This window comes from Ranitomeya imitator, chromosome 5, assembly GCF_032444005.1.
Source record: "Ranitomeya imitator isolate aRanImi1 chromosome 5, aRanImi1.pri, whole genome shotgun sequence".
In the NCBI taxonomy this organism is placed as follows: domain Eukaryota; kingdom Metazoa; phylum Chordata; class Amphibia; order Anura; family Dendrobatidae; genus Ranitomeya; species Ranitomeya imitator.
In genome coordinates, this window is record NC_091286.1 from 506,340,107 (window position 1) to 506,359,890 (window position 19,784).

Below are 19,784 nucleotides of genomic sequence, written 5' to 3' on the forward strand. Positions count from 1 at the left end.
ACATACTAATGGTCTTTCAGAGGCTTTTTTAGACATAGGTAAATATTTTTCATTCTTCTGGTCAGCAAAGTGAAACATTTTTCGATTCTCTTCGAGTCCCATTATCTGATTTGGCTCACTCTCCAAGTGATGTAACACAGTGCACAGTACTCGCTTATATACCTACAGATAAGCACACCCTGTACCCTGTGCTCATGCAGATCAGGAGTTGAGGTTATATCGCCCATACACATTACTTTTGCCATCTAATCGTGATTTATGCTCTACTAAGTGTTCACAAAGTGGCCATCAGCAGTCACATCTGATCACCTGAGGACCACACTGAACAATCTTATGGGTACATTAAAGATCGGCTACTTTCATTCTGAACAGTTATTAGATGGAAATTCAGGAGTAAGAACAAACAAAACTGGCCGCTGGAGGAGGAGGATGGCTAAGTGTCTTCACCCCAGCTGTCATAGGTGTTCATGCTGCAAGAACTCATTCATCCCTTCAACATACCTTCCCCATCGAATGTTCCTTGTCCTCGTAGAATTTTGCGCTTCAGAAAGCAAGAAAAAAAATAAGATAGGTATAAATATGAGTATTACAATAGTGTGAATCGAAGCATGGAAAACAGAGCGATAGCCAGCTATTTATGTACTTGAGTAAGTAACACATAGGATCATTGTTTTACAGGACCAGCAGCACGATAAACGCAGGCGGACCCTGACTACACACACGATATACATAGCCTCCAGACTCTGGCCCTCTGAGGATGCGCAGACATCTCTATCAGGGCACAATGGGAGCAGTAATTCTGCAATTGCTGGAGAGCAACAGGTTGGGGACAACTGGTGTAAAAAAATATGGACATGCAGGCTCCAATCAGTGATTTACCGGGAAGGGACACTGAAACAACTGATCTATGATGCCTCTTACACTATTATTTTCTTAAAGAGGTGGTCCTCCACAATGTATAATGTGCCCATCGGTTAAAACCTTTTAAATAAGGATTTTTGTGAAAACCTAATGTTGCCATATGTGCTTGTGAGCGGCACCATCGCTTCTCGCTCAGTCCCGATCATGTGACCCTCGGCTGCAGCTGCCACTGACATCCGCTGATGTCATGTCAACTTTGGGACTCCTTTGCATCATCGAGGCGTCACCCAATCGAACTCACTCCCCCTGATTGACTGGGCCGTAGGTGGTGTTTCACCGCACATCATAGCCCAGTATCGTTTTTTTCCCTCTCTCCTCTGCTTTCATTGGCCACAAACACGCAATGGATACTGGGCTTTGACGTACTGTGAAACACCACCCACGGCCCAGTCAATCGGGGGAGTGCGTGCGACTGGGTCACGCCTCGATGAATCAAGGGAGTCCTGAAGTTGACGTGACATCAGCAGATGTCAGCGGCGGCTGCAGCCGGGGGTCACGTGATTGGGACTGAGTGAGAAGCAGGAGCGCCGCTCACAGGTACATACGGCAACATAAGGTATTTACAAAAATCCTTAGGCTAAGTTCACACTGCGTTAGTGCAGTCCGTTCAACACATCCGTTAAACGGACTGCACTAACGCAAGTGCCGACGTTTGCACAGCGCTTGCGCAGATGGAGCATCTGCTAGCTCCATCGGCGCAAGCAGTGACGGACCCGGAAACGCTGCAGCCCGCATCTCGGGTCCGTCACTCAATGACGGCACATCGCTAGTGCACGCCCATTGTGGGCGTGCGCTAGCGATGCGTCCGCCATTGAAAGTAATGGCGGCGTTAACGGACTACATTACACCGCGTTATGCCGCGGTGTAACGTAGTCCGTTAAACGGGTCACACTAACACAGTGTGAACCCTTATTTACAAATGTTTAAAATCGCATCATACATTGTAGTGGACCACTGTGTTAAGAAAAAAATATATTTTTGCAGAGTCCAAAATGTGTTCACTGAACCGTGCGGATTTACCGCGTTCAATACATTCTATCGATTAGAGTTCTGTTGCAGAGACACCAGAGAAATTGCCATGCTGCGGTCCCAAAAGATGCACCGCATGTCAATTTCCGCGGATGATTTCTAGAAATCCCATCCACTATGCTGTCACTGCGTCAAAACTGCAGCAATTTCTGATCATGGGCACGTACCCTAAAAGCATGGAGTACAGTGGTATTATATCAGGATTGGATGCTCAATTATAAAACATACTGCATGATACTGCTATTCTGAAAGAACTATTCTACTGATTTGATCCACAATCTTAGAATATTTTGTAGCTTTCCAGTTTTCGTCTCTTATTTTTCGCCTGCTTTTTCCCCTGCAATTATCTGACTACTCTCTTTCAAAAATCAGAGAGCCCCCTCGCCCCAAATATTGGCACGAGATTTACCTTGTTCTGAATTATGCTGAGAATCAGTCATCATCCCTGTCTAGTTTTGTAAGTACTTGTAGTCCTCATCATAGAATTTTTCGGGAACATTTTTTTCTTAGAAACTCTGTTCCTCTGTTATTCCTCTAGGAATGTAACACAAATGAACATCTTGGTGTGATCAGTTGTGGGTATCTCCCAAGACTTTCTGGCAATATCCAGTCTGTGCTGACAACACCCAATTGTCAATTTATTATTTTAGGAACAGCACAATGCAAAATAAAACTAAAATGCACCAACATGTTATACTATGGGGAATACAAGTATGGAATCCAACCTGTCTGAAGTCGGGTCAGGTCTTTAAAAGACAAAATTAATAAAATAAAGCCAAAGTTCATTAATCAAGAATTATTACCAAGGCATAAGCAAAATATGAAGCATGAGGATTGGATGACACATTGGTTCATGTTATCATTGGATTAATTATAGATTAACAGAAATCAAACAATACTAGTTTTTGCACCGACAGAACTACTTACCCTTATTCTTCCCAAACTTGAAAATCGTTCTTTATCCTCTACAACAGCTTTGAGAATTGGTTGAGACATTCTATTATTCTTCTTCCTATCGAATGAATTATTAAAATCAACACCACTAACTACTGCCCTTCGATATGAGGTGGACCTAAGCCCTCTACGCAGCGAACCTGGGCTTTCGCCCTCTGCATCTCCATCTTCCGTAGAGGCCACCCGACTACCGCTACTGGTCTCTACCAAGCTTCGAGTCTTAAGCAACCTTCTGCTCGGCTCCATATTTTGACTATTTAGTGCGCTATTTTTATTTGCAGCCAACTTTATATCTGAGGCTAAGTCTTTGGGAATAATTTGTCGTTCCCCAACTTTGTGAGACACGGCACTATTGGTACTCAGAATGATGGACTGCCTTTCTGGGTTGGATGGGACTCTTTGCAGAGGGTGTTTTTCTTCTACGGGTGATTTTGGGGAACTAGGGAAAGAATCAGAAATATAAAGATCCGTGTCCTGTGTTAGCCGAGATTGACTGCAGTTATTAGTGGTGACCATCCCATTGGATAAAAGTCCAGAACTGGATCCAAACACAATCTTCTCTTGGTCAGGAGTTAGTGTCACATTACTAGATGTCCTCCTAGAAAGCATTGGTTTTGGGCTTGGAGAAGAAAGGTTGTCACTGTTAGTGAAAGTAATAGAATTATTAGAAACCACTTTTAAGACCTGAGATGACCGCCTACGGCTTGGGGACAAGGATCCATATTCCAGGGATGACAGGGATGATGATGGGAGTAATTTCCCATTAGGATGGTGCAAGTACGTTTCTCCTTGGTGATGTATCCTGCTCTCTGGAGAACTTGTAATCCTTTCGGCAGGTTGAGTCACTGTAAAACACTGCTTGTCCTCCAGTGGGAAGTCAGTAATAAGCAATCCATTCGGGCTCTGATAGGACTGTGGTCTTGGTTTGGGGCTGTAGTACAGTCCCTCTCCGTGCGATCCATGAGAATTAGCTTTCCTCCACAATGGAACAAACTTAGCATCACTGGGAAACTCCACCTCACTTTCTGCCTCCATAGCAACGTTTGTTCATTCTTCAAAAGCCACCAAAATCCTAATGAAGGTCATGGAACCTCCAGCAATCTGCCATTCCTAGAAAAGAGATAATGTCACCACTTGATTCCTAACATATTCGGCCAAATCACATATTTTACAGATAAAAGTACAGAACTTCTCAGGTTCACTCGTGAGACAGCAGAGAATGAACCGCTTCAGCTAATCACCGCCACAACGTACAACTTCAGGCCAGTTTGTAACAATGTATCAAACACACAAAATGATTTACAAAAACAAACACACATTCTACAGATTCATGATCTTTATCATATCTGTGAATATAAGTGGAAAACTAGAGAAAGTCCATGATGCGCTATGTTTGCCCAAGTTTACAGAGATTTTATCCCAGAAGCAGATGCGAGGATGATAATTAACGGAGTGCTGAGGCAGGGGAGATATACTAAAAAATTACAAAATCGGCGCAGTTTTTTTTTTCTGCACCAGTTATATGGATTATTTTGGTAGATGAAATGTTTTGGCTTTTTTAGTCACCATCACAAAAATACAAAATACTGTAACAATGGGGAATTATGATCCCTATTCAAACACTTTGACCATAGAAAAAAATCTATGGTAAAATGAGAATAGTCCGCCGGATTACAAATGGCAATCATCACTACAATCTGTAATTACCGTGCAAATCTGTGTATCCCCAAGGCTTATTACACAAGAGAACCGGAGCGCTGAGAGCTCAAGTAACCACAGTCACAGCCAATAGCGGAGGAAATATACAGTACAGTAGAAGAAAGGAATAAATCCCCTCTATAAGACCCCAGGATAAGAAGTACACCCGCCGCAGCAGATTCCCATCAAATGGTTTTCACAGAGCGGCGATTCCTTATTTCTGACAGCGAGCCTCCCAATACAATCCCTCCGCACCTTGTGTGATGAAGGAAAACCAATCCGACACTAAAGGAAAGGTTGTTCTCAGGCTTGAAAGAAGGAGAGCGGAGCCTACTGGGTGATGGGACGGGGAGCCCTACTGGGTGATGGGACGGGGAGCCCTACTGGGTGATGGGACGGGGAGCCCTACTGGGTGATGGGACGGGGAGCCCTACTGGGTGATGGGACGGGGAGCCCTACTGGGTGATGGGACGGGGAGCCCTACTGGGTGATGGGACGGGGAGCCCTACTGGGTGATGGGACGGGGAGCCCTACTGGGTGATGGGACGGGGAGCCCTACTGGGTGATGGGACGGGGAGCCCTACTGGGTGATGGGACGGGGAGCCCTACTGGGTGATGGGACGGGGAGCCCTACTGGGTGATGGGACGGGGAGCCCTACTGGGTGATGGGACGGGGAGCCCTACTGGGTGATGGGACGGGGAGCCCTACTGGGTGATGGGACGGGGAGCCCTACTGGGTGATGGGACGGGGAGCCCTACTGGGTGATGGGACGGGGAGCCCTACTGGGTGATGGGACGGGGAGCCCTACTGGGTGATGGGACGGCGGGTGCGACACATGAGCCGAACTGTAGTCAGACATCACCCCACAAGGGACAGCAAGAGAGAACCAGCCACCATAACAGATCCTGGCGGAGAGGAGAGGAAACGTGCGCACCTGCAGGGACCCCAACACCTCACCTGCCCAGCATGGCCAGCCAGGAACCCTGGGACTTGTAGTGCGGAGCAGTGGGGCTTGTAGTACATGAAATCACTGGCAATGTGGAAAAGCTAAAGAATATAAACTAGGAGGACAGGTACAGAAGATATGCTGGGACTTATAGTGCACAGGTTGTAAAAGACATGATTTGTAGTTCACTATTGGGGGTATGCTGGGATTTATAGTACTGTGGAGAGGATATACTGGGATAGTATGCTGGGAGTTGTAGTGCAGTGCTGGGGGTTATGTTAAGATTTGTAGTGCAGTGCTGGGTGGGTGTTCTGGGATTTGTAGTGCAGTGCTGGGAGAGTGTTCTGGGATTTGTAGTGCAGTGCTGGGAGAGTGTGCTGGGATTTGTAGTACAGTGCTGGGGATCTGTACTGCAGGGTGTAGGGGAATGCTGGGATTTGTAGTACAGTGCTGGGATTTGTAGTACAGTGCTGGGAGAGTGTGCTGGGATTTGGAGTACAGTGCTGGGAGAGTGTGCTGGGATTTGTAGTGCAGTGCTAGGACTCTGGGATAGTGTGCTGGGATTTGTAGTACAGTGCTGGGGATCTGTAGTGCAGGGTGTAGGGGAATGCTGGGATTTGTAGTACAGTGCTGGGAGAGTGTGCTGGGAATTGGAGTACAGTGCTGGGATTTGTAGTGCAGTGCTGGGAGAGTGTGCTGGGATTTGGAGTACAGTGCTGGGAGAGTGTGCTGGGATTTGTAGTGCAGTGCTGGGAGAGTGTGCTGGGATTTGTAGTGCAGTGCTGGGAATTGGAGTACAGTGCTGGGATTTGTAGTGCAGTGCTGGGAGAGTGTGCTGGGATTTGTAGTGCAGTGCTAGGACTCTGGGATAGTGTGCTGGGATTTGTAGTACAGTGCTGGGGATCTGTAGTGCAGGGTGTAGGGGAATGCTGGGATTTGTAGTACAGTGCTGGGAGAGTGTGCTGGGAATTGGAGTACAGTGCTGGGATTTGTAGTGCAGTGCTGGGAGAGTGTGCTGGGATTTGGAGTACAGTGCTGGGAGAGTGTGCTGGGATTTGTAGTGCAGTGCTGGGAGAGTGTGCTGGGATTTGTAGTGCAGTGCTGGGAATTGGAGTACAGTGCTGGGATTTGTAGTGCAGTGCTGGGAGAGTGTGCTGGGATTTGTAGTGCAGTGCTGGGAGAGTGTGCTGGGATTTGGAGTACAGTGCTGGGAGAGTGTGCTGGGATTTGTAGTGCAGTGCTAGGACTCTGGGATAGTGTGCTGGGATTTGTAGTACAGTGCTGGGGATCTGTAGTGCAGGGTGTAGGGGAATGCTGGGATTTGTAGTACAGTGCTGGGAGAGTGTGCTGGGAATTGGAGTACAGTGCTGGGATTTGTAGTGCAGTGCTGGGAGAGTGTGCTGGGATTTGTAGTGCAGTGCTGGGAGAGTGTGCTGGGATTTGTAGTGCAGTGCTGGGAGAGTGTGCTGGGATTTGTAGTGCAGTGCTGGGAGAGTGTGCTGGGATTTGTAGTGCAGTGCTGGGAGAGTGTGCTGGGATTTGTAGTGCAGTGCTGGGAGAGTGTGCTGGGATTTGTAGTGCAGTGCTGGGTGGGTGTTCTGGGATTTGGAGTACAGTGCTGGGAGAGTGTGCTGGGATTTGTAGTACAGTGCTGGGAGAGTGTGCTGGGATTTGTAGTGCAGTGCTGGGAATTGGAGTACAGTGCTGGGATTTGTAGTACAGTGCTGGGAGAGTGTGCTGGGATTTGTAGTGCAGTGCTGGGAGAGTGTGCTGGGATTTGTAGTGCAGTGCTGGGTGGGTGTTCTGGGATTTGGAGTACAGTGCTGGGTGGGTGTTCTGGGATTTGTAGTGCAGTGCTGGGAGAGTGTGCTGGGATTTGTAGTACAGTGCTGGGGGAGTGTGCTGGGATTTGTAGTGCAGTGCTGGGAGAGTGTGCTGGGATTTGTAGTACAGTGCTGGGAGAGTGTGCTGGGATTTGTAGTACAGTGCTGGGAGAGTGTGCTGGGATTTGTAGTGCAGTGCTGGGAATTGGAGTACAGTGCTGGGATTTGTAGTACAGTGCTGGGGGAGTGTGCTGGGATTTGTAGTGCAGTGCTGGGAGAGTGTGCTGGGATTTGTAGTGCAGTGCTGGGTGGGTGTTCTGGGATTTGGAGTACAGTGCTGGGTGGGTGTTCTGGGATTTGTAGTGCAGTGCTGGGAGAGTGTGCTGGGATTTGTAGTACAGTGCTGGGGGAGTGTGCTGGGATTTGTAGTGCAGTGCTGGGAGAGTGTGCTGGGATTTGTAGTACAGTGCTGGGGGAGTGTGCTGGGATTTGTAGTACAGTGCTGGGGGAGTGTGCTGGGATTTGTAGTGCAGTGCTGGGAGAGTGTGCTGGGATTTGAGTACAGTGCTGGGAGAGTGTGCTGGGATTTGGAGTACAGTGCTGGGAGAGTGTGCTGGGATTTGTAGTGCAGTGCTGGGAGAGTGTGCTGGGATTTGTAGTGCAGTGCTGGGAATTGGAGTACAGTGCTGGGATTTGTAGTGCAGTGCTGGGAGAGTGTGCTGGGATTTGTAGTGCAGTGCTAGGACTCTGGGATAGTGTGCTGGGATTTGTAGTACAGTGCTGGGGATCTGTAGTGCAGGGTGTAGGGGAATGCTGGGATTTGTAGTACAGTGCTGGGAGAGTGTGCTGGGAATTGGAGTACAGTGCTGGGATTTGTAGTGCAGTGCTGGGAGAGTGTGCTGGGATTTGGAGTACAGTGCTGGGAGAGTGTGCTGGGATTTGTAGTGCAGTGCTGGGAGAGTGTGCTGGGATTTGTAGTGCAGTGCTGGGAATTGGAGTACAGTGCTGGGATTTGTAGTGCAGTGCTGGGAGAGTGTGCTGGGATTTGTAGTGCAGTGCTGGGAGAGTGTGCTGGGATTTGGAGTACAGTGCTGGGAGAGTGTGCTGGGATTTGTAGTGCAGTGCTAGGACTCTGGGATAGTGTGCTGGGATTTGTAGTACAGTGCTGGGGATCTGTAGTGCAGGGTGTAGGGGAATGCTGGGATTTGTAGTACAGTGCTGGGAGAGTGTGCTGGGAATTGGAGTACAGTGCTGGGATTTGTAGTGCAGTGCTGGGAGAGTGTGCTGGGATTTGTAGTGCAGTGCTGGGAGAGTGTGCTGGGATTTGTAGTGCAGTGCTGGGAGAGTGTGCTGGGATTTGTAGTGCAGTGCTGGGAGAGTGTGCTGGGATTTGTAGTGCAGTGCTGGGAGAGTGTGCTGGGATTTGTAGTGCAGTGCTGGGAGAGTGTGCTGGGATTTGTAGTGCAGTGCTGGGTGGGTGTTCTGGGATTTGGAGTACAGTGCTGGGAGAGTGTGCTGGGATTTGTAGTACAGTGCTGGGAGAGTGTGCTGGGATTTGTAGTGCAGTGCTGGGAATTGGAGTACAGTGCTGGGATTTGTAGTACAGTGCTGGGAGAGTGTGCTGGGATTTGTAGTGCAGTGCTGGGAGAGTGTGCTGGGATTTGTAGTGCAGTGCTGGGTGGGTGTTCTGGGATTTGGAGTACAGTGCTGGGTGGGTGTTCTGGGATTTGTAGTGCAGTGCTGGGAGAGTGTGCTGGGATTTGTAGTACAGTGCTGGGGGAGTGTGCTGGGATTTGTAGTGCAGTGCTGGGAGAGTGTGCTGGGATTTGTAGTACAGTGCTGGGAGAGTGTGCTGGGATTTGAGTACAGTGCTGGGGATCTGTAGTGCAGGGTGTAGGGGAATGCTGGGATTTGTAGTGCAGTGCTGGGAGAGTGTGCTGGGATTTGTAGTACAGTGCTGGGGGAGTGTGCTGGGATCTGTAGTACATTGCTGGGGGAGTGTGCTGGGATTTGTAGTACATTGCTGGGGGAGTGTGCTGGGATTTGTAGTACATTGCTGGGAGAGTGTGCTGGGATTTGTAGTACAGTGCTGGGAGAGTGTGCTGGGATTTGTAGTACAGTGCTGGGGGAGTGTGCTGGGATTTGTAGTACATTGCTGGGGGAGTGTGCTGGGATTTGTAGTACATTGCTGGGGGAGTGTGCTGGGATTTGTAGTACAGTGCTGGGAGAGTGTGCTGGGATTTGTAGTACAGTGCTGGGGGAGTGTGCTGGGATTTGTAGTACATTGCTGGGGGAGTGTGCTGGGATTTGTAGTACATTGCTGGGAGAGTGTGCTGGGATTTGTAGTACAGTGCTGGGATTTGAGTACAGTGCTGGGGATCTGTAGTGCAGAGTGTAGGGGAATGCTGGGACTTGTAGTGCATATGACATGCTGGCACTGACCTGTTCTCACTGGTATCTCAGGGGTTACAGCACACACCTCTGACAACTCCCAGCCTCCGTACTATCACCCCCAGCAGACTCCAGGCAGGACATGCTGAGCTCCAGGCTGTGAGATCAATCCTGTGTCCCGTTGGTTCAGCTCCTCCTGTCAGTAGCACGGGCGCAGCTCCACCTGCACAGGGTGGAGGGAAGGTTGTGTGTCCTCTGGGAGGGACGAGCTCAGAGTCCAGCGGCTGCAGCTAGAATGCCGGCTGTACGTGCAGGAGCAGCTGGGTGCGCAGTGTCCGGAGCTACTGTCTGCAGGACTCCACAACTCCAGCAGCTCCACTACGCAGCCATTCCGAGCGTGCGCCACCTACTGCTGCTGGCAGGTACTGCCTGAGAGGGGACACGCACAAAGAAAACTACTTCACTGTGATTGTAACAGTGCGCCACCTAGTGGTGAGTCAGACTCACTGGCCAGAAGGACAGATGTGTTCTCACACTGTGCAGTGGATGTCTGCCATTATATCGGCTCAGGGGTTAATGCTGCTCCTGCAGTAAATCAGCAGAAAGGGGGGTAGGAGAGGAAGAACCTCTGGTTTATTTGAGGGCAATGTCTTTGGATATTTGCATTTTATTTATGAGCCACGTGTGAAGCAGAAAACAATAAGGAAAATAAACAGGAACAAATACAAATAAATAAAAACACACAAAGACAATTTGGGAATGTAAACTATAAATACATCTTGTTTCTAGATCAGTTGTATGTGAAATGTCTTCTTTCTCCAATCATGTACACTGGTACTTCAAAATGACTGACATGATCTGAGAAATTACATTTTCTATTTGGTATATAATAATAATAATTTTTTTTTTTAGCGCCAACATATTGCGCAGCACTTTACATTTCAGAGGGGATTTGTACAGACAATAGACATTACAGCATAACAATAAGCACATAGATCAAAACAGATACCAGGAGGAATGAGGGCCCTGCTCGCAAGCTTACAGACTATAGGAAAAGGGGAGACACGAGAGGTGGATGGTAACAGTTTCTTTAGTTAGTCGGGTCAGCTATAGTGTAAGGCTCGGGTGTTCATTTAACGCTGCATGAACCAGTTATCTGCCTAAGTATGTAGCAGTACAGACACAGAGGGCTATTAACTGCATAAAGTGTATGAGAACATGATGCGAGGAACCTCATTATGTTTTTTTTTTTTTATATGCAACACATGGATAGTTAGCTTAATGTGTTGAGGCAGTAGGCCAGTCTGAACAAATGCTTTTTTATGGAACACTTAAAGCTGTGGGGGTTAATCGTATTAGCCTGGTTAGGGCATTCCAAAGAATCGGCGCAGCACGTGTAAAGTCTTGGAGACGGGAGTGGGAGGTTCTGATTATTGAGGATGCTAACCTGAGGTTATTAGCGGAGCGGAGGGCACGGGTAGGGTGGTAGACTGAGACCAGGGAGGTATATTTTCGGCCACCCCAGCTAGGGTAACTTCACAGTGTGAAACACATATGTCCAGCTTTTGCAACTGTCATACCCTTACATAGATTTACTATTGACGGCCATTTTGTATGTAACCCCTTCTCACCCTGGAATCAATGGTGCTATATAAATAATTAATAATAATTAGTGTTGAGCGATACCTTCCGATATCGGAAAGTATCGGTATCGGTTGGGATCGGCCGATATTCAAAAAATATCGGATATCGCCGATACCGATACCCGATCCCAATGCAAGTCAATGGGACCAAAATATCGGAATTAAAATAAACCCTTTCTTTCCTTGTAGGTTCATTCTACATCAAGGAAAACAACTAAGAATAATGTAGGATGTATTTGGGGAGGTGGCGGAGACATTAAAGGCAATGAGGTTTAGCCCAATCAAATAGAATAGCATGTATTTTTTTTTTTTTAAAGACGTTTGGAGTGAAAAAGATATTGAGTATGTAAATTTTTTTTTATTTTGTCAGATATTGATGTTTCACTATTCCACGCCCTTCCCCTTCTTTTTTTTCTTTTTTTTTTTTACTTTTCCCACACTTTCATCTTCATCATCATCAGCATCTTTGACATCAACTTCTTCTTCACCTTATTCATCTTCTTCTTCATCTTCTACCTATTTTTTTTTTTTTATTACATTCTTCATATTCATTTTATTCAACTATTATTATTCTTCCTATTCTACATATTCTTTTTATTCCACTGTTATTATTCTTCCTATTCTACTTCTTCATCATATTCTCATTTGTGACAGGCATTCCCGTAGTTGTTATCTATAAAAGTTGGAAGATTACACCTTCCGTTCTGCCAGTCACAAAAGTTACATTTGTCCGCGTTCAGTTTGGCCTGCAGCATCAGGCTTTATCCAGGGGCACCACGAGGAGGAACGGACTCACCCCCATACACTGCTTAGTCTTCTTCTGCATATAATTTAGATAATATCTTTTGCTCTGATATTAAGTCTTATGCTTAATGTTCTTCTGCTCTTTGTTCTGCAGCCTCTTGTTCTTCTGCTTCTCGGTCTTCCATGTCGTCGTCTCCAGGGTCGTCGTCTCCAGTGTCGTCATCTCCGCCGTCGTCGTCTCAGCCGTCGTCGTCTCCGCCGTCGTCATCGGGGTGGTCTTCCGGGTCGTCGTCGTCGTCGTCATCGGGGTGGTCTTCCGGGTCGTCGTCATCGGGGTGGTCTTCCGGGTCGTCGACTTTAGGGTCTTAAACTTGGAAATGTAGCAGAAGGTACAAGAAGGCTGAGAAAATGCCAAGAACCAGCTGAAGGAACTGGAACTCGGATGGCTACCCGAAGGTTCAAGAGCCTATGGAACTACCGAGGACCAGCTGACGTTACTGGAACCCGGTTACTAAGCAGGAGGTACCCGTGCTAAAAAGCACTACCAAGGACCGCCTGGCGTTGGCGGAACTCGGATACCCAGAAGGAGGCACCTAAGCCAAAGGCTCTGCCCGGAACCAGCTGACGTTACTGGAACCAGGATGGGGAGCAGAAGGTACAAGAGCAAAAGACACTGCCGAGAACTAGCTGACGGTACTGGAACCCGGATGGGTAGCCAAAGGTCCAAGAGCCAATGGAACTACCGAGGACCAGCTGACGTTACTGGAACCCGGTTACTAAGCAGGAGGTACCCGTGCCTGAAAGCACTACCAAGGACCACCTGACGTTGGTGGAACTTGGATACCCAGAAGGAGGCACCTAAGCCAAAGGCTATGCCCGGAACCAGCTGACGGTACTGGAACCAGGATGGGGAGCAGAAGGTACAAGAGCAAAAGACACTGCCGAGAACCAGCTGACGGTGCTGGAACCAGGTGGTGGACCCGAAGGCCCACAGGAGAGGAGAGAACAGCTAGGCCGCGAGGCAGCCGCAGTTACCGAACCCCAACAGTCCTACAGGGGGAGCTGGGCCTACTGGCACTACAGAACCAGCCTTGACTACCAGTTCACGCAGCCCACATAGGAAGCTCCTAAACTGGAGGCACCCTGGAGTTGGCTAACCCGACCGCACCACGACGGGGCAAGCATAGGCGTCTCAGTGAGCTTGACACAACCTGGAAACAGCTGACGGTGCTGAAACCAGGCTTGGCACGAGGGAGTACCTGTGACAAGAACACTGCCGAGAACCAGCTGGCGGTGCTGGAACCCAGATGCGTTGCCTATTAAAGATTGTCTTCCTAGAGCCCCAACTAGCGGTGTTGGAGCTAAGGGTAAGCAGGGGGAGCAGAGTGTAGGCCGAAGCCTGCACTGGAGGCAGCTTTGTGTCTGCGTTGCGTTTGCAGGACACTTTGCCGGCTACACAGTGGGGGAACAGCTGGCGTTGCTGAACCCCACTAACACAATGGCGTGTGTTTTTCTCTGTGCAGCTAGCATGTCCGGGCAGAAACTGGCGTTGTTTGAGCCCAGGGTCAGCAGGAGGAGGAGAGGAGCAAAGTGTAGGCCGAAGCCTGCACTGGTGGCAGCTTTTGGTCAGTTGTGCCAGCGTGGCTTGTGCTGGACACGATGCCGACTACACAGCAGGGGAACAGCTGGCGGTGCTGAACCCCACTAACACATTGGCTGGTGTTTTTCTCTGTGCAGCTAGCATGTCCGGGCAGAAACTGGCGTTGTTTGAGCCCAGGGTCAGCAGGAGGAGGAGAGGAGCAAAGTGTAGGCCGAAGCCTGCACTGGTGGCAGCTTTTGGTCGGTTGTGCCAGCGTGGCTTGTGCTGGACACGATGCCGACTACACAGCAGGGGAACAGCTGGCGGTGCTGAACCCCACTAACACATTGGCTGGTGTTTTTCTCTGTGCAGCTAGCATGTCCGGGCAGAAACTGGCGTTGTTTGAGCCCAGGGTCAGCAGGAGGAGGAGAGGAGCAAAGTGTAGGCCGAAGCCTGCACTGGTGGCAGCTTTTGGTCAGTTGTGCCAGCGTGGCTTGTGCTGGACACGATGCCGACTACACAGCAGGGGAACAGCTGGCGGTGCTGAACCCCACTAACACATTGGCTGGTGTTTTTCTCTGTGCAGCTAGCATGTCCGGGCAGAAACTGGCGTTGTTTGAGCCCAGGGTCAGCAGGAGGAGGAGAGGAGCAAAGTGTAGGCCGAAGCCTGCACTGGTGGCAGCTTTTGGTCAGTTGTGCCAGCGTGGCTTGTGCTGGACACGATGCCGACTACACAGCAGGGGAACAGCTGGCGGTGCTGAACCCCACTAACACATTGGCTGGTGTTTTTCTCTGTGCAGCTAGCATGTCCGGGCAGAAACTGGCGTTGTTTGAGCCCAGGGTCAGCAGGAGGAGGAGAGGAGCAAAGTGTAGGCCGAAGCCTGCACTGGTGGCAGCTTTTGTTCTGTTGTGCCAGCGTGGCTTGTGCTGGACACGTTGCCGACTACACAGCAGGGGAACAGCTGGCGTTGCTGAACCCCACGAACACATTGACTGGTGTTTTTCTCTGTGCAGCTAGCAGTTCCGGGCAAAAACTAGCGGTGTTTGAGCCCAGGGTCAGCAGGAGGAGTAGAGGAGCAGAGTTTAGGCCGAAGCCTAGTTGAACCAATTTCAAAGGTTACCTTTAACCCCCCCCCTCAGGTGTTGCAAGGTACAAGAGCCACACCTTGAACAGCATTAATGATGCACAAGTCAAAGGTTGCTCTATTTAATTTTGCTCCTTGCACACGCTGAATTAAACACGTACACTATTTAGCCCATTATACTGTCAAACAGTAGTGGAGGCGTGACTACTAGTCTTTTTAAGGAGACGCAGCACAGGTGTACAAATTTACACCTAGGTGCTGTGCGCAGATTCCTTACCGTTGTTATTTGCAGTACAGGAAACTGCGCTCTTGTGTTATCCCTTGGCAATACCCTGTTAGTGCAGGCCGTCTCATGACCTCATTTCATGTTGGCCGGTGCGGTTAACGATGGCCATAAATCCCAGACCCACAGTGGCTTTTCCTAAAGTCACACTGCGGTGCTGGGATTCGTGGCCTTGTGCAGTAAATATGTTCGCCGCTCACACATGTCCTTACACCTGCTTCAGACTGGGCGGCCTCAGCTGATCCCTTATCGCATGCCGCGGCCATGAGGCCGCACAGTCAGAAGAAGGCGGAAGGAGGGGAGTGAAGACAGGGGAACATATGCACTGCTCGTGCCCATCAATCACACCCTCGCAGTCAAAATATATGAGACAACGGGGGGCGTTGTGTCGGGCAGGGGGGACGCACAGGCACAGCCAGCCAACCAATGATGTCAGGAGACGGGCAGCGCTAACAATGGGGGTGCTGCGTGTCATTAAAAAGGAAAGTCACACCTCAGGGACATTGTAATGGTCTGTAATGAGACACATTTTGTACTTGTTGAGTTCCACGTGTGCAAGGAGAAAAAGTCAGCCACCTTGTACAAATGCAGCAGTACTGCTGTACAAGGTGGCTGTTATACATAGAAACACCTGGGGGGGTGGGGGGCAGGCTCCCTTCAATTTCAGTTCATGTGCCTGCGTGGCGTTTGCAGGACACGTTGCCAGCTACACAGCAGGGGAACAGCTGGCGGTGCTGAACCCCACTAACACATTGGCTGGTGTTTTTCTCTATGCAGCTAGCATGTCCAGGCAGAAACTGGCGTTGTTTGAGCCCAGGGTCAGCAGGAGGAGGAGAGGAGCAAAGTGTAGGCCGAAGCCTGCACTGGTGGCAGCTTTTGGTCAGTTGTGCCAGCGTGGCTTGTGCTGGACACGATGCCGACTACACAGCAGGGGAACAGCTGGCGGTGCTGAACCCCACTAACACATTGGCTGGTGTTTCTCTCTGTGCAGCTAGCATGTCCGGGCAGAAACTGGCGGTGTTTGAGCCCGGGGTCAGCAGGAGGAGGAGAGGAGCAGAGTGTAGGCCGAAGCCTGCACTGGTGGCAGCTTTTGGTCGGTTGTGCCAGCGTGGCTTGTGCTGGACACGATGCCAACTACACAGCAGGGGAACAGCTGGCGGTGCTGAACCCCACGAACACATTGACTGGTGTTTTTCTCTGTGCAGCTAGCAGTTCCGGGCAGAAACTAGCGGTGTTTGAGCCCAGGGTCAGCAGGAGGAGTAGAGGAGCAGAGTGTAGGCCGAAGCCTAGTTGAACCAATTTCAAAGGTTACCTTTAACCCCCCCCTCAGGTGTTGCAAGGTACAAGAGCCACACCTTGAACAGCATTAATGATGCACAAGTCAAAGGTTGCTCTATTTAATTTTGCTCCTTGCACACGCTGAATTAAACACGTACACTATTTAGCCCATTATACTGTCAAACAGTAGTGGAGGCGTGACTACTAGTCTTTTTAAGGAGACGCAGCACAGGTGTACAAATTTACACCTAGGTGCTGTGCGCAGATTCCTTACCGTTGTTATTTGCAGTACAGGAAACTGCGCTCTTGTGTTATCCCTTGGCAATACCCTGTTAGTGCAGGCCGTCTCATGACCTCATTTCATGTTGGCCGGTGCGGTTAACGATGGCCATAAATCCCAGACCCACAGTGGCTTTTCCTAAAGTCACACTGCGGTGCTGGGATTCGTGGCCTTGTGCAGTAAATATGTTCGCCGCTCACACATGTCCTTACACCTGCTTCAGACTGGGCGGCCTCAGCTGATCCCTTATCGCATGCCGCGGCCATGAGGCCGCACAGTCAGAAGAAGGCGGAAGGAGGGGAGTGAAGACAGGGGAACATATGCACTGCTCATGCCCATCAATCACACCCTCGCAGTCAAAATATATGAGACAGCGGGGGGCGTTGTGTCGGGCAGGGGGGACGCACAGGCACAGCCAGCCAACCAATGATGTCAGGAGACGGGCAGCGCTAACAATGGGGGTGCTGCGTGTCATTAAAAAGGAAAGTCACACCTCAGGGACATTGTAATGGTCTGTAATGAGACACATTTTGTACTTGTTGAGTTCCACGTGTGCAAGGAGAAAAAGTCAGCCACCTTGTACAAATGCAGCAGTACTGCTGTACAAGGTGGCTGTTATACATAGAAACACCTGGGGGTGGGGGGCAGGCTCCCTTCAATTTCAGTTCATGTGCCTGCGTGGCGTTTGCAGGTCACGTTGCAAGCTACACAGCAGGGGAACAGCTGGCGGTGCTGAACCCCACTGACACATTGACTGGTGTTTTTCTCTGTGCAGCTCGCATGTCCGGGCAAAAACTGGCGGTGTTAGAGCCCAGGGTCAGCAGGAGGAGGAGAGGAGCAATGTGTAGGCCGAAGCCTGCACTGGTGGCAGCTTTTGGTCAGTTGTGCCAGCGTGGCTTGTGCTGGACACGATGCCGGCTACACAGCGGGGGAACAGCTGGCGGTGCTGAACCCCACTAACACATTGGCTGGTGTTTTTCTCTGTGCAGCTAGCACTTCCGGGCAGAAACTGGCGGTGTTTGAGCCCAGGGTCAGCAGGAAGAGGAGAGGAGCAGAGTGTAGGCCGAAGCCTGCACTGGTGGCAGCTTTTGGTCAGTTGTGCCAGCGTGGCTTGTGCTGGACACGATGCCGACTACACAGCAGGGGAACAGCTGGCGGTGCTGAACCTCACTAACACATTGACTGGTGTTTTTCTCTGTGCAGCTAGCAGTTCCGGGCAAAAACTAGCGGTGTTTGAGCCCAGGGTCAGCAGGAGAGGAGCAGAGTGTAGGCCGAAGCCTAGTTGAACCAATTTCAAAGGTTACCTTTAACCCCCCTCAGGTGTTGCAAGGTACAAGAGCCACACCTTGTGCAGCATTAATGCTGCACAAGTAAAAGGTTGCTCTATTTGTTTTGCTCCTTGCACACGCTGACTAAAACACGTACACTATTTAGCCCATTATACTGTCAAACAGTTGTGGAGGCGTGACTTGTCTTTTTAAGGAGACGCAGCACAGGTGTCAAAATTTGCACCTAGGTACTGGGCGCAGATTCCTGAGCGTTGTTATTTGCTGTACAGGAGTCTGCGCTATTGTGATCCCTTGGCCATGCGCTGTGAGCGCTTCCTGTCTTCTGACCTCATCACCTCATCCGGCCTGGATGTCTTCCTGGAGCAGAACAATATTGTATCATACAATTAGGTTCTGTAGAAGGACGTAGATCTGGGGATTTATTATGATGGAATATAGGCTGAACTGGATGGACAAATGTCTTTTTTCGGCCTTACTAACTATGTTACTATGTTACTATGTATTTCATTTCGGCCGTTGCGGTTAGCGATGGACATGAATCCCAGACCCACAGTGTGTTTTCAAAAAATCACACTGCGTGGCTGGGATTCGTGGCCTTGTGCAGTAAATAGGTTTGCCGCTTACACATGTCCTTACACCTGCTCCAGACTGGGCGGCCTCAGCTGATCCCTTATCGCCTACTACGGCCAGGAGGCCGCACAGTCTGAAGAAGGCGGAAGGAGATGAGTTAAGACAGGCGAACATATGCACTGCTCGTGCCCATAAACCACACCCTCGCTGACAAAATAAATATGACAACGAGGGGCGTTGTTTCTAGCAGGGCGGATGCACAGGCGCAGCCAGCTAACCATGATGACAAAAGACGGGAAACGCTACCAAGGGGGGTGCTGCGTATCATTAGAAAGGAAAGTCACACCTCAGGGACAGTGGAATGGTCTCAATGAGACACATTTTGTACGTGTTGAGTTCCACGTGGGCAAGGAGAAAAAGTCAGCCACCTTGTACAAATGCAGCAGTACTGCTGTACTAGGTGGCTGTTATACATAGAAACACCTGGGGGGGTGGGGCCAGGTTCCCTTTAATTTCAGTTCATGTGCCTGCGTGGCGTTTGCAGGTCACGTTGCCGGCTACACAGCAGGGGAACAGCTGGCGTTGCTGAACCCCACTAACACATTGGCTGGTGTTTTTCTCTGTGCAGCTAGCACTTCCGGGCAAAAACTAGCGGTGTTTGAGCACAGGGTCAGCAGGAGGAGGAGAGGAGCAGAGTGTAGGCCGAAGCCTGCACTGGTGGCAGCTTTTGTTCTGTTGTGGCAGCGTGGCTTGTGCTGGACACGTTGCCGACTACACAGCAGGGGAACAGCTGGCGGTGCTGAACCCCACTGACACATCACCTAGTGTTTTTTCTGTGTAGACAACACTTCCAGGTGGCAACTGACAGTGTTGAAACCCAGGGAATCAAAGAGGAGCAGAGTGTAGGCCGAAGCCTGTAGTGGAGCAAGTTGAAAGGGAACCTTTAACCCCCCCCCAGGCATTTGTTGCTGAAAGAGCCATCTTGTACAGCAGTAATACTGCACATGGAAAATGGTGGCTCCGAAAATTATGCTCCTTGCAAACGCTGAAGTACACACTCATATAATGTGTCCCCTCACACCGTCAAACCATCCCGGAAGTGGGACTTTCCTTTGTAATGTGACACAGCACAGCCGTCATTCCAACCCCCTTGGTGCCGGGCGCCACCTCCTCAACGTTGTTTGGTTCTGTCACGGAGCCCGCGCTGTAATGTTATCCCTTGGCCATGCACAGTTAGCGGTGCCCGTCTTCTGACATCATGTAGGTGTCA

The 19,784-nt window shown here is 49.9% G+C and overlaps 1 protein-coding gene across 3 annotated transcripts in view; it reads right to left on the minus strand.

The window, feature by feature from the left end:
* The window catches only part of ARHGEF26 (Rho guanine nucleotide exchange factor 26), a 203,082-nt gene extending 192,922 nt beyond the window's left edge, over positions 1-10,160 (minus strand). The window contains exons 1-3 of one of the 3 annotated variants that reach the window (XM_069727465.1): positions 9,815-10,160; positions 2,878-4,014; positions 502-541 (exon numbers count right to left, since the gene is read on the minus strand). In XM_069727465.1, coding sequence (XP_069583566.1) covers positions 502-541; positions 2,878-3,939 — 1,102 coding nt within the window. In that variant the 5' untranslated portion in view covers positions 3,940-4,014; positions 9,815-10,160. Of the gene's footprint in view, positions 1-501; positions 542-2,877; positions 4,015-4,857; positions 4,955-9,814 lie in introns of those variants that run through there. The other 2 variants (XM_069727466.1, XM_069727467.1) reach the window with 2 other exon arrangements.
* Between the last annotated feature and the right edge of the window lie 9,624 nt (positions 10,161-19,784).